This window comes from Schistocerca piceifrons, chromosome 8 (genome assembly GCF_021461385.2).
Source record: "Schistocerca piceifrons isolate TAMUIC-IGC-003096 chromosome 8, iqSchPice1.1, whole genome shotgun sequence".
NCBI lineage: Eukaryota > Metazoa > Arthropoda > Insecta > Orthoptera > Acrididae > Schistocerca > Schistocerca piceifrons.
In genome coordinates this window covers 461,438,627-461,453,039 of record NC_060145.1, presented here as the reverse complement: position 1 = coordinate 461,453,039, position 14,413 = coordinate 461,438,627, and the positions used below count along the sequence as shown (strand labels likewise).

Sequence of the window (14,413 nt, the reverse complement as noted above, 5' to 3'; positions counted from 1 at the left end):
AGCTGGCTTTCTCTATTTGTTCATTCGTAAGAAGGAGAATTTTGTCCATGATGGTACGTCAAAAGAACAGAGCAAAACGCTCCTTTGGATCATAGGCGTAGTGGGTAATGGGCGTTGGGACAGGCTTTATGTGAACAACGTTTCTGGCGGCAGTCCAGATTGAACGAGTCGTCATAGTCTTCGCCCATTTGTATCCATTTTTCTCAGACAGTTTTTCTTCCTCACAAGTGCCGGTTAGATCTGATCAGGCGGAATGGGATTTCTCTGGTACTGTTTGTGCTTCAACCTGAACTTTTTGGCCGATATCAGCTAGGAAAACTCCTCTTCTTGCCTCTTCTATTGTGGTACATCTGACTGATGCGAAGGGGTTGAGGGCTGGGTTCTTACAGTCTGCTCCTTTTCTTGATGTTTTTAGGTTTTTTAAAGAGCTTTTTCAAGAATGCAGAGAGCGAAGTGTAGGCTACAGGAATAGCATTTACTACTGCATGCCCTGACCTGGTGTTTTCATCTTCATCAGCAGATCGAGCGTCATCTTCAGTTTCATATGAGGCATCGCTATCAGTATTGTTCTGTTCCTGATCACTGACTTCTGCCAGTATTTGAGCGATTCTATCAACTCCGTCTGGATCAATTCGTCGGTCATGATTTTCGTCCTCCATTTCAAATGTTTTTTGGATGAAAGTGATAACAAAATGTCGGCGATTGTATCCGTATTGGAGTGGAAAATCAATATACTGCTTGTGGAAATGCAAAGCTTCAGGTTTTTTTTAGAAGAACGGGGGATATTGTTTTACGTGCAGTACGTATTTATCTTGAATAAATGCTCGAAAACGTATCGACTAACGGTGCGAATAGATGCAAAGTGATCTGCGTTTATTGGATCAGCGGCTGTTTCCCTGAATTGGCAGGAACGGATGGAGGCATACGAACAGGAAAATATAATAGTTTTCCTGTCCAAACCCCAGTTACTACGCTGGACATGCGCAGAAAAAGATGGAAAAACGGGTAGAATGTAAACAATATTGACGAGATCATGTAGGATGGTGAAGAAACGCTTACGTGTATTTCTCGCTAACACCAGGCAAAATGACGGCTGCAAAATTACGTCGGATAGTAACATACGCCTATTTGACCAGTAGGCTGTCACATACGGTTCAGCTGGGTCTCTCGAGGAAGAGGCAGCAACCATAGGGCACTACTGCCAGACATAGATTGAGTAGGGGATGGATGACGTGGAGCTCCCGGTACCTTCCCAAAACTCCACAGCTCACGACACTGTGAATGTAGCCGATATGTTGACGGGTGTAACTCAGTGGGGCTTGAACTGCACGCGCCACACTGCTGTTCCATATGTCATGTTTATTTGACTTCTCTTGCCCTTAATATCTAACATTATTTACGTCTTTCCGGAGGATTACTGGAAGACTAGTGCCTGCGTACTAGTTGTTCAATTTGGAGTATTATAGCTGCTTCCCTCATCAGGCCTATATGGTTCGCAAATTTCCTAAAAAATGTGTGTGAAATCTTATGGGACTTAACTGCTAAGGTCATTAGTCCCTAAGCTTACACACTACTTAAGCTAAATTATCCTAAGGACAAACACACACACACACACACACACACACACACACACACACACACACACACGCCAGAGGGAGGACTCGAACCTCCACCGGGACCTGCCGCACAGTCCATGACTGCAGCGCCCAAGACCGCACGGCTAATCCCGCGCGGCCCAAAATTTCCACTTCGCAGTTTTTCCTTCCTAATCCTCAGTGGTTTCAGCAGTATCGCTCCTTAAATGCCTGTGTGCGTGCTGTAATTAATCTAATTTTGTCTTAACAATCCTTACGGAAACGTAAAGTTCGGGGTTTGAAGACTGACTCTGGATTCTTCACTTGATATTTGTCCGTCAAATGTTGTAAGTGGATCTACGTGCCAGGGAAATGGTATGTGCAACATTGTTTTAAATAGCGATAATGCCATATAGTCTGTTGTTAAAACTACATTGTCTTTTGCATGAGACATAAATCAAGAATGCTAGTGGTATGTTTACGACTTGGGTACGAATTGTAACAACACGAGAAATTTGTGTAGGTGTTGAGAACTGTGTCTACGTCTACAGTCACACACTGCAAACTACCATGAAGTGCATGGCAGAGGGTACTTCCCACTGTACCAGTTCTTAGGGCCACTTCCCATTCCAGTCACTCGCTGTGATTAGCCTAATATTGCCGTCTCGATACCTACGGCAGCGATATGAAGCTTGAAACTTCGAAAGTAGGGTTTCGGCGTCTTAAGTCTATTGCAATTAATTAAATAGAGGTTTCTTTCACATCAGACACGTTTCGCTTTTATTTACAAAGCATCATCTTTGGTCATTCTGGGAATATGGATAAATATGTTTGTGCAGTTTGGTTGTTGCACCTGGCGTGCACTTTGCTGCAGATGTTTGTCTCTGTTTCACATATTCTGCAAGCCACTGCTTTTTCCTTCTTTGTTACCGGAGGCTGAAATCGAAACTAACTTTACTGTACATACACTCTTGGCAGGTTTCTGCGTTTTGCACATTCTCTTACCCTGCATTGGCGTTATTTGCACATCACCTCACCTTATTGATCTTAACATCCGCTGCAGGAGATGGCCATGCAAACATACATTTTTTTCGGAAAAGCTTCTCTGTTCAAATTTTTGAGTATCTCCCTGCCATTATTATGAACTATCTTAGCGTCACGTGCTTCGCTCGCGTAGACTGTATGGTCCACCCAGATTCTTTCTGTTTTTCTTTAATCTGATTCTTATTATTTTGTTCACAAATTGCAGCGTCTTTTTAATTTTTCACGTTAATTAATGTCATAGAAGCGTGCTCCTTCCCGAATGTACTTCTAACCGAAAACCGATTCTGGTAGCTGGAGTCGGGGGTCGTTGTTAATCCTGCCTTTTGAGTCCTTGTAGTGATATTTCTATAAGAAATTTGATCCCCTATTTTTACCCGCATAGGGATGCAATTTCGAAAAGCATTGAAACACGTATTTTTTATTTCTGATCGAGAAGGCAAATTCGTATTTTCGTTCGTATACCTTCAAATATGCTTTAATAGTACTTTAATAGTGATTTATTTTTCAATATAAACTTTCACGTACTACTTTATTGATTGAATTTTCTAAAATCTGACGCATGATTTTTTTTATTTCTGACCAATGTTTTCAAAAAACCTTTCATCTCCTCTTTCACCTTCTTAGGGATGGAATTTCGAAGAATCCTGCACTAATCGATGCCTCTCCAGATTTCTAGTTTTTAGCTGTAGCCATCAGAATGAGTGAGACGATCAAGACATCGTCTTCATATATAGAGATAATCGGACCTAAAACGGCAGGTTTTTGGAGGTCCTGAATGTAGTATACACTGAAACAGATTACAGGGCGTTCGGAAATTCCCATTCCAAGCTTCTAGGAGTAGTAAAGGGGAGTGAATACGTAATATTTTGAATAGGAACCCGTATCCGGAGACTCCATCCAACGACGTCACAGAGCGTCAAAGTTATGGACGTCCGCGGCTGTATATAGGGTGAGTCTGTGATGACGATACAAAATTTCTAAGATGATCGACAAAGATACATGTATCAATTTGAGGTAACGGAAACGTACGAGTCGAAAGCTATAAACGAAAACCATTCTGACGCGTCCAATAGTGGAAAACGGGTACCGGTACCGATGTAGGTAAGATTGAAGGCCAGGAAACTTTCACACGTGCTAGTATGTACCACAACAAGGAAAAAATGTGCAGCAAAAAAAAAAAAAAAAAGGAATTGCCGGCCGGGGTGGCCGAGCGGTTCTAGTCGCTACAGTCTGGAACCGCGCGACCGCTACGTCGCAGGTTCGAATCCTGCCTCGGGCATGGATGTGTGTGATGATGTCCTTAGGTTAGTTACGTTTAAGTAGTTCTAAGTTCTAGGGGACTGATGACCTTAGAAGTTAAGCCCCATAGTGCTCAGAGCCATTTGAACCATTAAAATAGGCTCTAAAACGCATACCTTAAGAGCTATGAGCATTTGTTCATCTCCACTGCTGTGAAACACGTCTTCTCTATTGAACAGCTGATCATGGCTCTTAAGGTACGCGTAGTAGACACCATGTTTACTGCACATTATTTCATGTTTCCGCCCACTCTACCACCTTTAAAACTTATCTACGCTGCAATCTTAGCAACAGCGTACCGGTATATGTATTTCACTGTCACAGGTATGAAAATGGTTTTTCCATATAACTTTCGACTCGTTCTTATTCGATACAGGAACCCTCACCTCAAATTGATACATTTATCTTTGTCTATCATCTCTGAAAGTATGCGCCATCATGAGGGAATTACCCTGCGTATACATCCATTTACAGGTGGCGGAACCTATAACTTCGATGTCCCCATGCGTCGTTTGATGGCGTTTCTAGACATGGACTCCTATTCAAAATACATGTACTCATTCCCCACTACAAGTCTTAGAAGTTTTTACCAGGAATTTCCTAACATTATTTATCACATACTCTACAACAACAAAATCCACCAAATAGAGCTTCACTCCATGCAATATGGCGTCTCCTAAGTTCTGCTTGCGACATGAAAACGATGTCGCACGCCACTGGCCACGTTCCTCTCCACGAGGCAAAAACGTCTGACACGGCGCACTCTTCAGCTCCTCGTCGCTCTGGAACGTGGAATTCCACGCTGTGCCGCCACCAGCTGCTCGCCCACGTACGTTTTGACGCCCCGTGAGCAGTGACTGTTAAGGCCCCCGTAAAGGGGGATTTGTCATGCAATTCCGTACAAGTTCAAACAGTGTTTGCCAATTTAACATCACTTTGAATAAGACGCTATTCGCCTTCGTGTGTATTTTGAGCGTAGTGAGTACCGGCACAAATGCAGACAAAAGCAGTCCTGACTTTGGCACTGTGTTTAAACAACAAGCAGAAAGCAATACTCTGCTTCAGGGAATAGTTTAAAATGAGAAATATGCAACGGGATACGTGTTAATGAAAATGTTTTGCTCAGAACCTGATGATCACTTCAACTTTCTGCGGAAGGACAGTCAAACGTTTAATAACTTGTTTAGCGTTACTTCACCCTCATATTGGAAAAGGAAGACTTAACCAGGCGAATATTTAAAATATCCCAACGTGGGAACATATAATCCACATCGTCCGTTGAAGAACCGGAGAACTTCGATTTCTTTTGTTTCATTGCTCTCAGCTCGCATGTCACTGTATATTTTAAATATTTTGTTCGTAACCTCTTCATACTTAATATGTGGCTGGGAAAGATGTGGTACCTCTACCATTTTGATAACTGTCAGCGCTGTTTTATTTTTATGCTTGATTGCAGTCTTCTTACAAGGGAACCTCCCCATCGCACCCCCCCCCCCCCCCTCAGATTTAGTTATAAGTTGGCACAGTGGATAAGCCTTGAAAAACTGAACACAGATCAATCGAGAAAACAGAAAGAAGTTGTGTGAAACTATAAAAAAAATGAAAAAATAAGCAAAATATACAAACTGAATAGTCCATGCGCAACATAAGCAACAACATGTATAATATGAGCTCAGGAGCGCCGTGGTCCTGCGGTTAGCGTGAGTCTTCTCTCGAGTGAAAAGTTTAATTTTTTATTTTCAGACAACTATCAAAGTTCAGGCACTCACATATAATCAACTTCGCTCTCCAAAATTCCGGGACATGTTCAGATTTGCTTGGACATATGCAGGATTTGACGGTCTACGCACGGAAAAAATTGAAAACGTTAAAAACATATGTTTTGACAGAGCACAGGGAAAACTGTGCGACTGTGAAACTGTTGTATTCATTTGTTGCAGTTTATGTGACACTCTTATGTTTTCATCACTTTTTTGGGAGTGATTATCACATCCACAAGAATACCTAAATCGGGCAATGTAGAAGAATCTTTCTACCCATTCGCCAAGTGTACAAGTTAGGTGGGTCGACCACATATTCCTGTCACGTGGCGCACATGCCGTCGCCCGCGTCCTTTCGTCTACTAATCGCACGGTTTTGCGGTGCGGTCGCAAAACACAGACACTAAACTTATTGCAGTGAACAGAGACGTCAATGAACGAACGGACAGATCATAACTTTGCGAAAATAAAAAAAGTAATTTTTTTCACTCGAGGGAAGACTTGAACCAAGGACCTCTCGTTCCGCAGCTGCTCGTGCTAACCACGGGGCCACGGCGCTCCTGAGCTCACACCATCCTTGTTGTTGTCTATCTTGCGCATGAACTACTCAGTTTGTATATTTTGCTTATTTTTTTCATAGTTCCACACAGCTTCTTCCTGTTTTCTCTATTGATCTGTGTTCAGTTTTTCAAGGCCTATCCACTGTGCCAACTTATAACTAAATGTGACGGGAGTGCGATGGGGAGGTTCCCCTGTTAGTAGTGGAAACTCACGATGCCGTGAGATAAATCGTAATAAAACAATCTTTCAAAAACCGTATGCGGCGAAATGTCAACGCAAACAATATCCTCCATTTTGTCAACTTTGTGTCAATCAAAATTTCTCTCAAACACGTCAGACGTGATCTGTGCTTGACACACACATCAAACAGCACCGTACACGGTCAAATATTTGGCAAGAATAGTAAAGTTTGACGAAATGCGTGATCGTGTACGGGGTCTTAATGGTGGACGCTGCACTTTCTGTTGCAGCGTGGCGATGGACAACCTGGGCTTCGAGCCGCTGGAGGCGGAGCCGAAGGCCCCAGCGGCTTCTCCTGCTGCTACAGCTACAACTACAACTACAGCTGCAGCTGCGGTCCAGTCGGTGGTGCGGCTGCGAGTGGAGGGCATGACGTGCCAGTCGTGTGTGCGCACCGTGCAGGGCCGCCTCGCGCAGCTGCCGGGCGTCATCTCAGCGCAGGTAGGACACACTCTCTCTCATCTCCCATATCATCATCATCATCATCATCATCATCATCATCATCGTCTTTTTCTCCGTCGTCGTCGTTCTTACTGTACATTTCCTTCCTCTCCCCCCCCCCCCCCCCCCCCCCCATCATCTTCCTGGTTCTTACTTATTTACTTGTTCGGGATTTACAAAGCCATTAATCGCATAGTGTACTAACTAAAATATTTTGATAACTCTGTACTGAGTTGTGATGATCTTTACATACACTGAGCGACAAAAGTCATGGGATAGTGATTTGCACATATACAGACGACGGTAGAATAGCGTACACTGGAAGAAGCTATTATAGTAACAGCAGCAGATAAGTCCGCAGCTCGTGGGGTAGTGGCTAGCGTTGCTGCCTCTAGACCACGGGGTCCCGAGCAGACATCCTCCCACCCTCCAACGCTCCCAAAGTGCGTGTTTAACAGTGTGTGTTCGTGTAAAAAGTGGTCAGTGCATCAACAGTGTTCTACCATGTGAAAGAGTGCGACACAACAAATAACATCGTGGCACCACTAGGGAAAAGTGTCCAAATACTGGAGATCTTCTACGTATCCAAAAGGTATTATACCAAATAATAAATATGACTGCAGTTCATTTCAATGATCATGAAGGTATATACATATAACTGACTCGATGCAAATCTAACGATTCGCAAAGACTTTATGTATCATATATCAAATGTTTCTCTCTCTCTCTCTCTCTCTCTCTCTCTCTCTCTCTCTCTCTCTCTCTCTCTCTCTCTCTCTCTCTCCAATCAAAATCTAGCAACTACCTCTCGCTGAAACCATAACCCATATGTATATACAGGGTGGTCCATTGCTCGTGACCGGGCCAAATATCTCACGAAATAAGCGTCAAACGAAAATACTACAAAGAACGAAACTTGTCTAGCTTGAAGGGGGAAACCAGATGGCGCTATGGTTGGCCCGCTAGATGGCCCTGCCATTGGTCAAACGGATATCAGCTACGTTTTTTTAAATAGGAACCCCCATTTTTTATTACATATCCGTGTAGTACGTAAAGAAATATGAATGTTTTAGTTGGGCCACTTTTTTCTCTTTGTGACGCTACATCAGCCCACCCTACCTGTGGTAGTATAAGGTAAGCTTTTTAAGGTCGGCGATTGCTCGAATGTTTGAAGTTCCATTCGCCGTGTAATTCAAATGGTTCAAATGGCTCTAAGCACTATATGACTCAACATCGGTGGTCATCAGTCCTCTAGAACTTAGAACTACTTAAACCTAACTAATCTAAGGACAGCACACACATCCATGCCCGAGGCAGGATTCGAACCTGCGACCGTAGCGGTCACGCGGTTCGAGACTGTAGCGCCTAGAACCGCTGCCACACCGTCCGGCTCTCCGTGGAATCTATTGAAAAAGAAATTAGCAACCTCTCGTATGTAGCACATGAAAATGTTTTTAGTGCACCTTTGGTCTCTCGTTTATTCAGCGAATACCACAACAAGTGGAGGTCAAGGCAAAAAGTTGAGCCACAAACGGTTGGCGCTGATGTGCGTTTACCTATCTGCTTTTTGGACCCATTTTGTTATGACTTGGTCAAACTGTTTAGGAACCCTGAGGTACAAGTTGCGTTCTCCAGAAATGTGGGAACACAGTTCCTGCTTCCTCACAATGAGGAACCTAAGCCTTTCCCCTTCTCGATATCGGGAGTATATAAAATTAAATGTCTTGATTGTGGCACACACTATATCTGCCAAACGGAAACGTCCTTTATATCCTGTTTCAATGAGCATCTTTTTTTAACAAAAAATGCCAACCTTAAAAATATCCTCCCTTCGCGCAACATTTGAAAACCTCTAGTCAACGCGCACCAAACATGATCTTGATATTTTGCATGTTGCACAAAAAGCTAAGAAGGTAACGTCCTCGATGAATCTGAAATTTCGAAAGGTCTGTTTTAAGAGCACAGGCCTGCTCAACGAACAACTGACCTTTCATAACCAGGACAACTTTGAGGCTATGATGTTACTTTTTAATGAAATGTCTAGCAACACGTGGCTTTGGTCTATACACTGATATGCTTTAGTTGTATTTCCTTGTTTTTATTTTATATAATGGGTCTAAGTATTCCGTTACTCTGTAAACACATCCTCTGCTTTCCCGTCTGGCGGCGCCACCTACTACAGTGCCGATCACTCTGATTCATAGTTGTGTTGTAGAAGCCGTAAACGCTTGCCATAAGGACGCTTTATACCCGTGACCTATGTTGTAAACATGCCCTGCGTTTTGTTACGAGTGAATACTCGTAACACAGGTAACATGTGACTTTTGTACTATTTTATTCTTAAATTACTCTCATGCTCTCTGAGCCAAGGTCTCTTAACCCTCAATATTTCTTCCTCTTTCTCCAAACTCGCATTGAGACATACTCTTATTTCCGTAGGTGGATGTGCCCTGTGTGTTTTATTGGACAGCGTCCGTTTTTGGTGATTGTGCTACGTTCTATACTGTTGCCAGTAGTCCTAGAGTATTTTTACCCGGTGGGTGACGCGCCATTTTTGGTAATTGCTGGATCTTGTGTACACTTGCCTGTGGTCCTGGAGTGCTTTTACCCCGTGAGTTAGTCTTTGGTTACGCTGTTTACACAACTCAGGTCGTGGTTTAACTGACAATGTAGATTTATAGCTGATTTCTGGCTCATAAATTTGCGCTGAGGAAACTTGTTTTTCCCCCAGATACCTGTTGATGCTCCTGTGACAGTGAAACGCGTCACAAATTAAATAAATAAAAAACCATTTTCCAGACGAGAATCTCTTTCTTGAACCTCTCTCAGGACGTTGCTGTACCATGAGCCGAAAGATGCAATGGCGAGATTTTCAAGATATAAATGGACATTGTATTGGCGGAATTATCATTTGTACTCAGGTGATTCGTTTGAAAACGTTTCCGACGTGATTATAGCCGCACTACAGCAATTAAGACTTCGAACACAGAATGCTAGTTGGAGCTAGACGCAAGGGACCTTACATTGCGAAAATTCCGAGATTCACACTGTCAGTACCAGTACCAAGAATACCAAACTTCTGGCGTTTCCTCTTGCCAAGGGCAACTTTGTGCCCAACGGTCTTCACTAAACGACCGAGAGCAGCGGCGTTTGCGTGGAGTTGTCAGTGCTAACAGACAAGCAACACTGCGTGAAATAACCACTGAACTCTATGGTGGACGTACGACGTACTATCCGTTTGGACAGTGCGGCTAAATGTGACATTTTTGGGCTGTACCAGCAGGCGACCGATGCGATTGCCTTTCCCAACAACAAAACATCACTTGCAGTGCCTGTCCTGCGCTCGCGACCATATCGGTTGGAACCTAAACGACAGGAAGACCGTGGCCTGATCAGATGAGTCTCAGTTTCAGGGCTGAAGGCAGGATTCGGGTGTAGCGCAAACCACACGAAGGCATGGGCCCAAGCTGTCAACAAGGGCGCTGTGCAAGCTGGTAGTGCCTCCATAATGGCGTGGGCTGTGATGACGTGGAATGGACTGGGTCCTCTGGTCCAACTGAACTCATCGTTGACTGGAAATGGCTGTGTTCGGCAACTTGGAGACGATTTGCAGCCAAACGACGACGGAATTTTTATGGATGACAATGCGCCATGTCACTGGGCGATAGCTGATCGTGATTGGTTTGAAGAACATTCTGTCCTATTCGGGTGAATGATTTGGTGCCCCAGATCACCCGCTATCAATCCCGTCGAAAATTTATGGGACGTAATCCGGAGGTCAGTTCGTGCACAAAATCCTGCACCGGCCACAATTCGGCAAGCATGGACGGCTATTGAGGCAACATGGCTCAGTGTAGCTGCAGAGGACTTCCAACGACTTGTGAGCCCACGCCACGTCCAGTTACGCCAAGCAAAATGTGGTCCGACACGATATTTGGAGGTAGCCCGTGACTTTTGTCATATCTGTGTATGTTCTTATAATATCATGCAGTATTATATATATTCCTGAGCCATCTGTGGCTGAGTCGGAGAGTTTGTGTACATCCTCCGGATCACCGTCACAGCCATGCCCTTCTGCAGGGGACTTACAACCTCTTGTTGAGTCCGTGTATGGGCTATTGATTGAATTTCGCGTACTCACATTCAGGACTTCACGAGAGGCACAATAAGCTGAGTAGTTGCTTAAATCTCCCAACGCTCGTCCTGACACGGTTCAGGGTTGTCCACAATTTCCTCAGGAACTTAAATCGGTTTCCTTGCTGTTCTTCGTTAGTTTTCCATAAACGTGACATGATGTCTGTTTATACGTGCTAGGTCTTGGTGCGTAGGGAGTTCAAAAATGGCTCTGAGCACTATGGTACTTAACATCTGAGGTCACCAGTCCCCTAGAACTTAGAACTACTTAAACCTAACTAACTTAAGGACATCACTCACATCCATGCCCGAGGCAGGATTCGAACCTGCGACAGTAGCGATCGCGCGGTTCCAGACTGAAGCGCCTTGAACCGCTCGGCCACAGCGAGCTGCACGTGGGGAGTTCTATGAAGGATTTTTCTCTATGATCTTATGAAAAACTGTGACTGCGTAATATCAGGGGACTCTATGTTTGCTAGGACGAGGAGCCGGGTACACGGGGTGCCCCTGAGTGTTCCAGAGATGATCTGCATTCTCTCTTTTAGTTGAACGTCCACTTTAGTTACATGTGCACTTTTCATTCAGACTGTCGAAGAGTATTCAGCCACACAAGGGCTAATGCTGAAGTCCTTATTGTGCTCACAGCACAACCCCATGTCGTTCTAGATAGTTTCGACAGGATGGCATTACGGGATTTCAGTTTCTGTTTTGTGTCTTCTAGGCGTGGGTTAGACTGCGAAGTAATTTCACTCTCAAGTATTTAGGCTTATTCTCATGCCACATACGTTGGCCATTCATCGATAGTTGCAATTTTCTATTTGTGTCCATATTCTTCAGGTGCTTTATAGTACTGGTCGTTTCGTTACGGTTTAGTTGTAGATGCCACTTGGAGTAGTGAGTAGTAATTCGTCAGCACTTCCAAGTCTGCATTCAGCATTTTGTCGAGGTCGTTAAAATTTTTACTTTAATAGGCGATGGTCAAGTCGTTCGCGTACGCAATTTTCCGTGATATTGTGTCTGTCATGACCAGAAGACGGGTGTGCTGTGAACACGACCTCGTGCACATCAGGCGCTCCGTGGGTATGCAGATTAACGGATGGCGAGTCTATCACTCCAGATCATACAAAATGATAGATTACGCCGATGAAGCTAATAGGGCTACTTGAAAAATGAACTGCCGCGAATGTCGGAAAGGTTTACTTGCTAAGTTCCTGAAATCATCAGGGGCCTCGCCTGTTGTTTATGATTGCAGGACGTGGGCAGTTCAATCGGATAATTTACTTTAATGGGTGCTGAATGATAGTTTGATCTGCTAAAATAATATTTATTCAAACAATGCATAAAAGTTACTCAAGACATATAAACATCGAAGTTATGAAACAAGTCGAGAATGAATTTACATAATGAAAATAAAACAGTGATAAGAGAATGAATGGTTGTTAGGGTCGCCACCAGGATTATGTCGGAAAATTAACGGTTGAGATGGTGCCCAGACATATAAAGGACGCGAATTGCGTTTTTTAACTGTGATTGCAAAACTTCAAAATTACACTTATTAGGCAAGAATTCCAACAGAACACACAACAGATCAGTGAATAAAGGGAGAGATCAGAAGGAAACGTCACTAAGCTGGTGAGTTCCATTGACGTAACCCCATAACGAAACGAAACATGAGTTGTAAAAAAAAAAAAAAAAATCTCCTTTGAAGTAAGAAATAAATTGCAGAAAAACTTGCATGCAAATGCGTCAAGCGCTTGGAACAAGTTAGGAGGACTAAGAAATGCCGCGCGGGATTCGCGTAGCGGTCTAGGGCGCTACAGTCATAGACTGTGCGGCTGGTCCCGGCGGAGGTTCGAGTCCTCCCTCGGGCATGGGTGTGTGTGTTTGTCGTTAGGATGATTTAGGTTAAGTAGTGTGTAAGCTTATGGACTGATGACCTTAGCAGTTAAGTCCCATAAGATTTCACACACATTTGAACATTTGAAACTTCGAAGACGTGGCAGAGGGCGGAAGTCAGGAAAAACACGCAGTAGCGCAGAGTCTAGAGTGGCCTCACCCAGTAGAAGTTAGAATCAGAATACCGACACGAAAGCTAATACCATTACGAAAAAAACCCTCTCAATATGTGTAGCCTTCCTTCAGACCTCGGCAAGTCAGAGCTCACAGTCTTTTCCAGCCAGTCCCACAGACGGCTTAACAACTCTTTCGATCAGGGATCTGGAAATCCGTTCCCTAGCTCTTGGAAATTCTGGAAATTTTGTTGGGCTTCACACATCGTACCCACGAGAAAGGCAGTTTGGAAACTTGCAGCCCACAAGTGGCTGTATGTATATATTGCCTGAGGAATCGTGTCTGGACACCACACACAGCAGGATATTGGCAAGTGGACAGCCGAGGACTCCTCCCGCAGTTTATTTACAAATCAGAGTTCTCGCCCCCTTCCACCAATGGTTTCCCGTTCCGTTATTGAGGACACCAGTCTTATGTTCCGCCGCTCATTGTCCGCGGGAGCTGAGCTGTCGGGGTAATCCCCGAACAGGTTCGTCCGACTCTCCATGTGGCCCATTAGCGTGAGACCCTGCGCTGTAATGACGTGCAAAGGTTCCTCTTGTTTCCGCCCCAGCGGAAAGCAGTTCCCTTGACCAGGAGCAGTTGCATTAAATGGAAAAAAACTACTAGAATGAAATGTTAGATAAGGTACAGAGGCGTGGGTTACCTGTTATGTAGATGCTAGCACCTAGCCACTCATGTAACACGCAATACGGGAGGAAAGTTGACAAATAAAACTGAATAGGAAGGTAAATATTGCAAGAGTGTCTCGTATGCAAATGCAAATTCAGTGTGCAAATAGGATAAAATGTGAGGAAAAAGAACTGTAGCAGACCGCCGCCGCCTTACAGCATGTCGGCGATGTATAGATTGAAAAGAATGGGTGCTAAGTGCCGAACCCTGTGGCAGACCATTCTTCAGAACCGTACTCCTGCTGTTCATGTTATGCAGTAAAACCTTGATTTTCTGTCCGTTAACGTGTTTTTGAGTAAGGTGTAAGTCAGTTCGCATTTGATGATTCTAGTTAGCTTAAGCAGTAGCCCCACTGTCCGTACAGTATCGTAATTCCGCTTACTAATAATGGCAACTTCAAGAACACAACACGGGACACCAGTGATAACTCCAAGTTTTTGTACGAGTCGTCTGTTATTTTACGCTGCCTGACAAAATAAGTGTAGGACGCAGAAGACATGGTACTGGGGTTCTGCAAGTCTCCCGTATTTTAGCCGGCTCATGTACTTGACGTATTTGACAATGTTTTCCTTGCTCATTCATAATGCTGTATTTATTTATTCTAACATTTCTGTATCA

General features: G+C 44.0%; 1 protein-coding gene across 5 annotated transcripts in view; it reads left to right on the top strand.

Moving 5' to 3' along the window:
* LOC124711163 (copper-transporting ATPase 1) overlaps positions 1–14,413 on the top strand; it is a 524,020-nt gene that overhangs the window by 231,584 nt on the left and 278,023 nt on the right. For all 5 annotated transcript variants that reach the window (XM_047241073.1, XM_047241077.1, XM_047241076.1 and 2 more), the window contains one exon: positions 6,709–6,919. In XM_047241073.1, coding sequence (XP_047097029.1) covers positions 6,709–6,919 — 211 coding nt within the window. The remainder of the gene's footprint in view (positions 1–6,708; positions 6,920–14,413) is intronic.